Source organism: Mirounga leonina, unplaced genomic scaffold, assembly GCF_011800145.1.
Source record: "Mirounga leonina isolate KUSES-001 unplaced genomic scaffold, KU_Mleo_1.0 Mir_176, whole genome shotgun sequence".
In the NCBI taxonomy this organism is placed as follows: Eukaryota; Metazoa; Chordata; class Mammalia; order Carnivora; family Phocidae; genus Mirounga; species Mirounga leonina.
The window spans coordinates 18,024,869-18,037,237 of NW_023270454.1; the positions used below are offsets into that span (position 1 = coordinate 18,024,869).

Consider the following 12,369-nt stretch of genomic DNA (forward strand, 5'->3'; position numbering starts at 1 on the left):
CACTACATCAAAAACTAATGATGTAATGTATGGTGATTAACATAACAATAAAAAATTTTAAAAAAGGGGTGGGAGGATGGGTTAGCTTGGTGATGGGTATTAAAGAAGGCACGTTCTGCATGGAGCACTGGGTGTTATACACAAACAATGAATCATGGAACCCTACATCAAAAACTAATGATGTAATGTATGGTGGTTAACATAACAATAAAAATCAGTCTATGAAGTAGCAAGATTTTAACAGTGATTTTATCTGTAGTTGTCTCTAACAAATGGATGGGGCCTTTGAGGCTCATTATGTGATGGCATGGGAGGAAGAAAGTGGTAGGACATGGTAACAGAAATAAGACTGAATGCTCTGGCACCAAAAAGTACTATTACATATGCACGAGGCACTGCTTAGAGAAACTAAGGTTTCTAAAACCAGACATATGTTGGAGTGGCCAACAATGAAGATGACTGTTTAATAGATGTGGCTGTTTAATAATTTTTAATAATTTAATAATTTTCAAAATAGTAACAAAGTCACAGTGGGAAGCTTATAGTAGAGCTAGCTTCCTGGAGAAAATCTATGAGGAACACTTCTTGTTAAAGATGTAGGAAAAACCAAGCTAGTAGAGATGCAATTCACTTGTAATACAAAGCAAGTTTGATTTGAGCTAAGTACACAGAAATCAGAGACTTCTCAAGAAGACAAGTAGGACATTATTGTGCACGTGTTCCTTTTATTGTGCTTACTTTGAGCATTCCTCATGGCTTGAAAATACTGATGGATTAAATGGGATGCAAAACCAATTAACTTGGTCTGTCAGTTATAGATAATTGGAAAATATTAAAACAATGATTAGAATTACAGTGTAGCTTGCTAAAGGCTAAAGAAATTTTCCAATTCTTAACTTATGCTAAGGCTTTTAAAATAAATTCAAATATACAATTTACAGCTGGTTTGTTGATCTTCAGATTAATTGCCTTGGGGCACCTGGGTGACTCATTCGGTTAAGCAACTGCCTTCAGCTCGGGTCATGATCTCGGGGTCCTGGGATCGGGCCCCACATCAGACTCCCTGCTCGGTGGGAGGCCTCCTTCTCCCTCTCCCACTCCCCCGCTTATGTTCCCTCTCTCACTGTCTCTCTCTCTGCCAAATAAATAAATAAAATCTTAAAAAAAAAAACAAAACCAAATTAATTGCCTTAAATTTTAAACAAGTTCTGTTCTACTCAGTAGCTGTCTGTACTCATGAACACAAAGGATTCTACAAATCACTAACTTTTAGAATTTCCTTCTTCAACTTACATTTTCACAGTGTGCTAAGTAATCTGTAGGACAGAGGAAAATAGGATGAAGTGTGAGTGTGTTGATATAATCTTCAAGACAGAGTTAATAAAACCAACCTCCACTTAGACCAAAATAAGAATACAGAATTATAAGGGAAAACTTTTGCCAAAGCTTGTCTTGAAAAGGTTGTTGCTCAGTTTGAGAAGGGGGCCGTGTTTTATTTTTTATTTTATTTTTAAATGTTTTTTAAGATTTATTTGTTTATATAGAGAGAGTGTGCACAGAGGGAGAAGGATTAGGAGAGGGAGAGAAGCAGACTCCCCCCTGAGTGTGGTGTCCGATGCAGGGCTCAATCTCATGACTGTGAGATCATGACCTAAGCTGAAATCAAGAGTTGGATGCTTAACCGACTGAGCCACCTAAGTGAGAAAGGGGCCATGATTTAGATGTTTCTCTGTTATGATCTACAAACGTTATGGGACCTCCCAGAAGTGACTGAAACAATGCAGCATATAGGCATCTATCAGAAGACTCAGTGCTATGCAGTGTGTTTAGTTCACAGGATATAAAAGCAGTTAAAATTTCTTTAAAATACCTACATAAAAACATATTAAGTTCTCCTCATGAAATGCAAAATATTCATAACTGTACATCATTCTTCAGCCAAAGTAGGGCCAGAAATGTCAAATGTGCAAGTATTAATTGTGATGACTTTCAGGTTCGTGAGAAACCTTATCCAAGTGGCATTCCAAAGTACACAGATCAGTTAACATGTATAAAATTAGTACTAATCCAGTTAGAAATACAAAATGAAAATTATGTATGCTACCTCAAGTATCTGGGATTCCACAGATTTACAAGCAGACCATGTAACAAAGTAGATTCTAGTTTTAAGAAAACATTATAGTTCAATATTTAAAAAAATCTCAAGAAGTCCCACAATAACGTCAAAAATCATTTATCTGGAAATTAGAGTTCTTTGTGTTTCATCAGTTCAGCAGAATGTAGGTAGTATAAACAAAAGTTTAACTTATTAAAGACATGAGACTGTGGCATTATAAAAAGTAGAAACTGTCTTTGGACCAAATGGATATTAAAAAAACCCCAAAACATACACAAAACCTGGACTAGTTAAGAGGGTGATAAAAATATGCTAAAACTCATATCTACAGTATCCTTTGGTGTGATAAAAATTTGGGTTAGGTATTTACTTGACTTTTGAATGAAATGATTGTTTTCATACACCTCTGCCAGTTAGCCATGGAATCTTTGTCCTACTTTACTGTAGGTATTGAAGAATTGATTATCTATACAGAAAAGACCTTTTGGTTCATTGGTTGTTTGTAAGAGTAGGCTGGAGTAGACCTATGCCACCTTTCCATTTCAAGTCACTGATGGTTCCAGCTTCGTGCTGGGATTGGTTTGTTGGTTGGTTGGTTTATTTGAAAGAGAGAGAGCGCAAGAGAGAGCACAGGCAGGGGGAGAGAGAGAGGAGACTCCCTGCTGAGCAGGGAGCCCGACGTGGGGCTTGGTCCCAGGACCCTGGGATCATGACCTGAGCTGAAGGCAGACGCTTAACTGACTGAGCCACCCAGGCACCCCTGGGATTGGTCTTTTATTTGGCAGTGATGCTAAACTAGCAGGGATTAGGGAAATGTCAAAATGTCCTGATAACCTTTGTGCTCTGTTATGTGTCTTCATCTCCGTTCATTGTTCAGTCACAGAGGCTGGCTAAATTCAAGCATTCCAAATCCATGAACACTTGATAAATGACTCTGGTTTAGATAAAACCATTTTAGAGGGGAAAAAAAAGAAAATCCAAAACTTGTACTGTCATTTTGACACTGCTTTTGTATATGCTTATGCAACCTGATTGATTTTAATGTTACCCTAGTTTAGCCATATATAGAATAGATTATTTGTGTTTTGGGGCTGCATGTATTTGCTTCTCTCTGTTAAGGGATTGCAGTAGTGTGGGTGATGAAGAGTTAATTCTAGTTCATGATGATTTAAAAACTAGATGATTTAAGGGTAATGCACATGTTTCTAACTCATAATAACTCAGCAGATTTTTCTGGACTCTCTCCTCTATGCAAGGGTTCCAAAATTATAAGAAATGCATAAGATATTCTGCTACAAGGAGCTAAGCACAGTGAGAAAGACAGACATATAAACAAATAATTACAATGCTGTATGATGGATGTAAAGTAGAGGAACATATATGATGCTATGGAAACAGTGAAGAAGGAATGCTTAATTTTGTCAGAGTGAATCAGTTGTCAAGGCAACAGGCTAAGTAGTGGGGAATCCAGTTTGTATACAATGGGAATTTTTAGGAGTGTTAATGGAAGTGTGGTTGTATAGCCTTTCTTAAAGATCTTACTTTCTAGTACAATTTGGATTACAGGAAAAAACCTATTGCTAAAAATGTGGTCATTTCATAGGGTGACCTTTATTATTGGCCATATATATTTAGCAGCATGCATAGTATGAATATGCTTTATTGGTCAGAAGCAAAGTGCAGTTTGAAGTAGAAGAATTAAATTGATTGTATGGATTATTTATTTTTGGTAGTAATTTCAAACCATTTCATCACCAGATCTTTTAATTAGAACTGACAAGCCTCAGAATTAACTAATATGTTTCTTCTTATGTCAGTTTTCCTGGTCACCTTCAAATGGAGTTTACAGTTAAGGAAAACAGTTAAGAAGCAAATCATAACAGGAAGATCAAGAAATGGGGAAAATAATAAATTAGGCTGTTATTTACTGCCTAATGTTACTGACTTTTTAAAGATCAGTTAGTTACTAAGCTTTGGTATTCAAATATAAAATTTCTCATCATGGATAAATCTTACTGATTAGGAAATATATAATATGAGAAACAGAATATTTGATAAATTGAAACTATAGGGGCGCTTGGGTGGCTCAGTCGGTTAAGTGTCTGCCTTTGGCCCAGGTCATGATCCCAGGGTCCTGGGATTGAGCCCCACATCAGGCTCCCTGCTTAGCAGGAAGTCTGCTTTTCCCTCTCCCTCTGCCCCTACCCCTGGTCCTTCTCTCTCTCTCTCTCTCACTGTCTCAAATAAATAAATAAATAAAAACTACAGTAACCTTTAAAAAATTGAAACTATAATGGATACATTACTTTAAAAAAAAGGGTTCTCAATAGATAGTACAAACACGGTACTAAATTCAGAAGTACAAAAAGGCATAGATTGAAAAGTGAGTCTTTTCTCCCTTAGTCATCTAGTTTCTTTCCTCCAAAGCAATTACTGTTAATTAGTGTCTTTGGTATTTCATATACAAGCCAATAAAATGTGTGTGTGTATGCATATAATATATAAATATACATCTGTGTTTATTTATATGGAGATATATAAATACATATGTAAAAAGAAAACAAGTTGTATCATACTATTCAGTGTTCTGTATCTTGCTTTATTCATAATACAGTTTTTTGGAGTTGATTCCATATTATTCCGTATAGAACTACTTTACTTTTTAAAATAACAGCTTTATGGAAATACAACTCACATATCATACAATTCACCCATTTAAAGTGTACAAATCAGTGGTTTTAGTATAGTTACAGAATTGTTCTATCATTACCACAGTACATTTTAGAACATTTTCATCATCCCAAAAGAAACCTGTAGCCTTTAGCATTCACTCCCCATTTCCCTCCAATCTCCCCAGCTTCTGGCAACCACTAGCCTTTGTGTCTCTGTAGATTCCCCTATTCTGGGACAGTTCATATAAACCAAATCATACAATATGTGGTCTTATGTGACTGCTGCGTTACTTTTAATGGCTGAATGAAAAGACAGTAATGTCTGTCTTATGGCTGTACCATAGTGGATTTAATAACTGTTGCCTCTTGATGGGCAGTTAGATTGCTTCTGATCTTTTGCCATTACAATTAATAATGCGGTGACAGTACTTGTATGTAATTTATTTTGTATATGTATGAGTATAATGAGTGTAATTCTGGGAACAAAACTGCCAAGACTCAAAGGGTATATGCATTTTAAATTTTGACAAATAGTACAGCATTGCATTTATTTCTGTAGGATACCTTAGTATCCATACCCCCACCCCCCTTTTTTAAGTTGAAGAGCTTTTAATGTTTACTACTTGGAGAAAATCTTGTTGACAAATGTTTGTGTAAGCTTGGCAGCTACTCAAAACAGGTGTTATTCTAGGTCCTTTTATGTGCTATTTGGTACGGAGTTGATTTTTCACACTGCTTCCCTTTTACTAACACAATATTAAGATATATGAATTTGTTCTGGGTTAAAATTTTGGTCTAGTTTTTGGCAACAGCCTGTTCTCCTTTAAAAAAAAAAAAAGTGTCTGGGTTATTTCAGTTCTTTCTATATACCAGAGAATCAAAACCTGAGGCAGTAGATGTATCAAATAATATACATCCTATAAATGTTAATATTGGTGATAGGCTAAAATCCTGGTGTCTTATTTAAATATATGGTCTGTGTTGTATATAAAAGCTTTCAAAACTAAAATAGTGATCAACTAATATGGAAGTGAAATGCTGTTTATTTATATAGCTAGCCAAAAAAATGGATAAAAGAAATACATTTTCTTTAGAATTTATCAAATATAAATTCTTATTGGACAAGAACCATGTACTTGCTTTTATGTGGAAGAGTATATCTATACCTTTTAATTTATTATTATTATTATTATTATTTTTAGGGAGGGAGGGAGTAGGGGTGGGGCAGAGGGAAAGGGAGAGAGAGAATCTTAAGCAGGCTCCACACCCACTGCACAGCCCGACATAGGGCTTGATCATGACCTGAGCCAAAACCAAGAGGCGGGCGCTTAACCAACTGAGCCATCCAGGTGCTCCTATCTGTACCTTTTTAAAAAAGATCTACTGAGTGTGTTGTCATGTATGTGGAACTAAAGTAGAAGTATCCTTGTTTTAAGTTGAGTGCATGTCATTTCAGTTATTTATTTGTTGGTTTAAGGTTAAGGTTTGTTTCCAGCTGGAAACCTCTAATTTGTCCAAGTGATCAGTAACATCATTTGTTGGTCAGTGGCACCTGCTGGTAGTTTATAATTTTCATAGCCCAGCTTGAAAGGCATTGTAAATACATACATAGTAAAGTGAGTAGGAGAGCAAAATTTCCAGAACTTTATAAATAAAGTGACAGAATGATATGGAAGAGAGTCCTATTAGACCAAGGAGAGAGCACAAACTGGAGAGCAATACAGGCACAAAAATGAGTATGTGAAATGTTTAAGGACTGCTAAAATCTCTGCTCAGGTCCTATGATATATGATAGAGAATCCAATAGGCTGTTCATATGCAGTGACCTGGGTTGCCATTGTATTTATAAATGAGGATCACAGGGTTTATGAGCTATAGCATAAAATGACATTGAAATCTGGTAGACCCTGGAGTCATTTGAGATTAGCGTCACATTTTTTATCTGATTTCTGATAAATTTGGTAAAGATTTACATGAGTTTTTAAAAGCTGCAGATAGATTTTTAGGGCAGTAAATTTATTCTGTATGATACTGTAATGGTGGATATGTTACGTTTTATGTTTGTCAAAACATAGAACTATACCAGCCAAAGGGTGAACGCTAATGTAAACTATGGACTTTACTTAATAACGTATCAATATTGGACCATCAAATGTACCACCCTAAGGCAAGCTATAAATAATTGGGGAAAATAGGGGTAATGTGATAGGGGAGTATATGGGAACCCCCTCTATTTTATGCTCAGTTTTTCTGTAAACCTAAAACTGCTCTAAAAATAAGTCTGTTAATTAAAAAAAAAAAGCTGCTGATAATGTTGAGACCCAAGCTGCTCTTGGGTCTTTGGGTATGTTCTCGGTCTCCATATCAAACATCATAATCAAAGAAGAAAAGCCAGTATTGGTGAATTAATCCCTTCCTTTCAACTTGGCCTCTGATGCCCACTTTATTTTAGTCTTTCTCTCTAGCATTCAGGGTTGGCTAGCAGCTATCCCATGAGGATTGTCATTATAATTATCCGTTCATAGACCTGGGGAGAATCTGTTGCAGACTTCCCCTTGTGAAATAACACCCTTATCTTCCAAGCTTGAGCAGGGGAGGGAGAATCTTCAAGTGAGGTGGGTATCTGAACATCATGATTCCATTGCTGGATTCAGATGGTACCCCTCCTTCTCAAATTTGACCTAACGTGGACACAGACTATGGCAGGGCTGAATCTAGGCTGTAACGTTGAACAAGACCTTATCAAAAGCTTCAAGATATTAGCCTTTATCTATTCCATGTTTCTGGCTTATTTGGTTGTTCTTTGGAAGAATATAGTCTGTCCTCATGGCCTATATCTATGTGGCATAAGACTTCTTTCCATCTCAGTGGAATTGTTCTTAAACGTATCTCACTGTCTAAGTCTCTCTTCCTGTCCAAGGTTTGCCTTTCTGTACCTCATGCTCTGTTCTAGACCTGCCTTTTTTTCCAAGGTGGAAATGCCTTCAGATGGCCTCTCCCAGATTGTGTGGCCTTACTCTTTGTCTCCAAAAGGACAAAATTCCGGGACTGACATCCACGCAAATCTGTTTCTTTCTGCACAGAATGAATAAAAACCTAGATTAGCATCAGTGCTTCCTGAATTGGAGCTATTCTAATTATCCACCCAGCTACCAACTGGGATTGAGGGTTCTTCTAGGGGAGCTCACTTTCCTAATCTTCAAGGAAAGTTGTCATTTAATGAGGCATACTTTTCATCTTTGAATCATAGTTTTGTAGAGCTAAAAGACATCTCAGGGATCCATCATTTTCAATCTACTTCACTTATTTTATGATACAGAAACAGTCATACAGTTTTAGGTAGTACATGACTTTGCTTAGGTCATAGCTTTGATAGTATTAGCAGAGTAGGGAACCAGAATCTAGTTTAGTGTATCCTAATCCAGTGGTCTTCTTATCCCAAAATGCTGCTTTTGAGAAAAAGTCACCAGAACCAAAAAAGCTCACCGGAAGTTGAGCCTAGAATTTGCTAACTCATCGTTACAAGGTCTTTCTAGCAAAAACATTTTTACTGTAGTTTTTTTGGATTTTTTTCTAAAAAAGTTTTATTTACTTTAGAGAGAGAGAGAAAGAGCTGGGGGAAGAGCAGAGGGAGAGAGAGAATCTCAAGGGGACTCCCTGCTGAGTGAGGAGTCTAATGTGGGGCTTGATTCCACGACCCCAAGATCAAGACCTGAACTGAAATGAAGAGTCGAACACTCAACTGATTGAGCCACCCAGGCACCCCGAGTTTTTTCCTTTAAGATTAAAAAACATTATTGATTTTCTGCTGAGGGTGTTGAGAGTTAGTGGGGAAATATTTTATGCCAGTTTTGCCAGAATTCAAAACAACCTTAGAATAAAGTAAGTGTATCATGAACTCCTTGAGAAGATACTGTGATCTTTAATGTTACATTCATAATTTTAATTAATTCAGTTTTTTGAATATGTGAGATGAGTTTTTTTCCCCTAATATACTCTGAGGTATTTTTGAAAATAAGTGTGTCCAAAGACATAAAACTGGATATCAGGAAGTCCCATGATAGTGCTTTTTAAGGTAATTGGATTGCCTATTAATTATTATGACTCTTCACGGTAGATGAGGTTTCATTTACAGTTCACTTGAAATTCTGCAGAGGCTGGTCATCCAGTGTTGTTATTATCTGCAGCATGTACTTCTCTATATTCTTGCATTCCTTCTGCTCATCTCATTGTTCTTAAAGATGAAAGGGATTGAAGTAAGTGGGGTGGACTTTTTAAATAAATGTAAGATTTAATGGCAGAGGAGGTCATATTTCACAATGAAATACACAAAAAAAACATTTTTTTTTATTCTAGGTCCTCATTTCAGACAATTTGAAGTTAGTACTGTGCATCTTTTTCAATAACTATTTATTTGAATACCAAAATAATATACATATGTTGTAGACAATTTGGAAAGTACAGACAAGTACAGAGAAGAAAGTAAAAATCATCACTTGTAATAATAGTATTTAGTGATAGTCACTGTTAATATTTTGGTGGTTGTTTTAGTCATTAGTATATATATTTTGTTTTCTTTTTAATGGGGTTATAATGCATTTGTAACCTTTTTAATATAAATGTACTTCATAGCATCATTTTTAATAGCTGCATATTGTTCTACTGTGTGGCTATACCATGATTTCTTCAAATAGTTCGCTTTTGAAAGACATTCAGCTTGTTTCTAGTTTTTCCCTAAGAAAGCTGTCACTGTTATAGGCTTCATGATAGAAAAATCTATGATTATTTCTCAGAAGACTTATAAGAAACTGTTTAAATATTTATAAGTGAAACCTAAGGCAAAGAAAAATTAAATAGTAACATAATATTACATAATAAACCAATGACCTTAGGTTAATTCTTAATACAGTATTTAGTTCACATTTATCCTGATACTTCAAATGGCAGTGTTTTTAGATTAAATTACAGTTTGAATTACAAATGATTTAATTTTAGTACAAGCCAGTCTGAAAACTGTTCTTTCTTTTTTTGAAAACTGTTCTTGAGGTTGCACATTAATCTTTCACTTCACATGTCTTTTAGTCCATGTATTTTTCATGACCTTAAAATTAAATCTTTTTTCTTTCATGAGGATTATTTGCTCTCTTTTTAAAAGTTTAAATGATTGAGTAATGTATAGTATACTGATTTTGTAAGTTAAGTATTTTAAATATGTATTTGTCTCAGACTAATCTCACTAGATTTTCTTAATAAATTTATAGGTCTGGCATATTTCTATTATATGAGTCATTTAGAATTGGTTGTTTAGTATAATATGTGGTACTTTATACCACAGAACCATATACTTTAGAAAATGTTCTCTTTAAGCTTCATTTCATTTACTAATGCCATGTTAAATTTTGAATTTTAAGTATATACTTGCACCAGAATAGGATCATTCCATAAGATTTTTTTCTTATATGAATATTGGGAATACTGTTCTTTCTGATCATCAGCTATCTTAGCTATAGCAAACAAAACTAATTTTTGTCAGACCTGCCAAATCAGTTCATGTGACCACCTTTCTTCCCTCTAACCCTATTACCCCTCTACCCCCAATGAAGTGAAAATTACTTCTTTGTGGTAGTTTGTGTGTAAGGGTATTCACCAGATGACCTTTTATTATATTTAGTGGGACAAGTGAGTGTTTCTTCCATAAACTACAGGTTCCTGAAGGAATGGAATTTTTATTCATGTTTGTATCTACCCACTTATATTGTGCTAGGAGTTGGGCCAAATATTTGGGAATCGAATGTTTTGGTGTTCAGTAAATGTTCATTGAGTTAAATTGAATAAAAATGTAGACTTGGTTACTTGATTGCTAGCAGAACTCTGTATTTCCTAAACAAGTTTGTTAATCTCAAATTTTCAGGAGCAAATTTGTATTTACTTGAAATTGAGCAGATGGCTTAGTGTCTACCCTTTTCAACTAAATAAACATTTCTCTTTTAGGATTTGTTCACACAGATATGACGAAAGACTTGAAAGAAGAACATCTAAAGAAAAATATCCCTCTTGGGAGGTTTGGAGAACCTATTGATGTGGCGCATGCGGTTGTGTTTCTTTTAGAATCACCATATATTACAGGGCATGTTCTGGTAGTGGATGGGGGATTACAACTCATGATATAATTTACAGATTATTCAGCTATAATAGTGATTATAATCAAGGGCACACTTTGGCTATTGATTTGACAGTCATACCTACATGGGTGACATTTGCTCATCAGACCTATTGATGCTACAAATACTGATTTTCATCTTTATGTGAATATACCTGAAAAGAGCAGTGTGTGACCATTTGTGTTTTCTAAGTGGTATGTACCTTATAGGCTGTAGCAATTTTAGTATATAGACATTTGCAAGTGATATAAACCGACACTATTTTAATTTATATATTTTGTCTCAAAAGTGGCAAAATTATATAATCTAATTAGCATGAGTTATTTTATTCTATCAGTCAAAATTCTCTAGAAGTTAACGTTTGGGCCATTGCTAAGGAGTATTTTAGTTGTCAGTACTTGAGCAGTCCTGCTGGTTAAACATTGTATTCCTTTTCCATATGCCTTAGAAGATCAATTTTTATAAAGGTTGAAAAAAAATTATCATTTTATTTGGCATGAATTTAGAGTCTGGTTTCTTTGAGTGCATTATTCCTGATTAAGCCTCTGGGCAAAATAATTTACAAATGCAAGGGTGGTATAGTTGACCCATTCTTCAGAAATTCTCAAAGATGATGAAGATTAACCCTTAAGGTTTTAATATCAGGTATAAGAATGAGCTGAGTTCTTATCAACTTAGGAAATAGAAGTAGTTTTTTTGTGTGTGTTTAACCCACAAAACACTCAGTTTAGCAAACTACTTAAAAATAGTATAACAAATAATGACATTTTAAAAATTAAGATTATTTTGTATGAATGAACATAATATGATTTTTACCCTAAAACTTCGGAAATACTTAATTAGTAATGAACAGTCATAAATGATAAATAAATATGCAGTAACAATGAGTAAGATGTCTTCATAAGGAACAGTTAAAGCATTACTTTTAAGAGAAAATATCTGCCTGAGAATAGAGAGGTAAAGACACAAACTGAATGTAAAATATCAGGCAACATTTATTTTGCATTGAACTCTTGCATTGAACTCTTTTGTGGGGAATAATGTGATATTTTACATAATGTGGGGGATAATGTTACTGGATTCATGTTGATTTTTATTTATCATTTCAAAATATGTTTTAAATGTTTACTGCATCTTAAAAAGTAGTCTTTTTATAATTTTATTGGAGCTGAACATTATTTTATGTAAACAGATTTAATTTTATATTGCAAGTCAGTGCAAAGGTGTGAAGAGGATACTAAATAAATGCAATGTGATAAAGGTAGTAAAAATAAAAAATAAAAGGTAATAAAGTCAGATCTAAATTCTACATCAAGCTTTCTGATTCCTTAAAAGTTATTTTAGGGCAGCTGGGTGGCTCAATCGTTAAGTGTCTGCCATCGGCTCAGGTCATGATCCCAGGATCCTGGGATCAAGCCCC

The 12,369-nt window shown here is 34.8% G+C and overlaps 1 protein-coding gene across 3 annotated transcripts in view; it reads left to right on the forward strand.

Moving 5' to 3' along the window:
* Nucleotides 1-12,369, forward strand: part of CBR4 (carbonyl reductase 4) — a 99,170-nt gene that overhangs the window by 10,614 nt on the left and 76,187 nt on the right. For 2 of the 3 annotated variants that reach the window (XM_035022741.1, XM_035022739.1), the window contains one exon: nucleotides 10,780-12,264. The exons of the other annotated variant lie outside the window; for it this stretch is intronic. In XM_035022741.1, coding sequence (XP_034878632.1) covers nucleotides 10,780-10,958 — 179 coding nt within the window. In that variant the 3' untranslated portion in view covers nucleotides 10,959-12,264. Of the gene's footprint in view, nucleotides 1-10,779; nucleotides 12,265-12,369 lie in introns of those variants that run through there. 3 annotated transcript variants of the gene reach the window in all.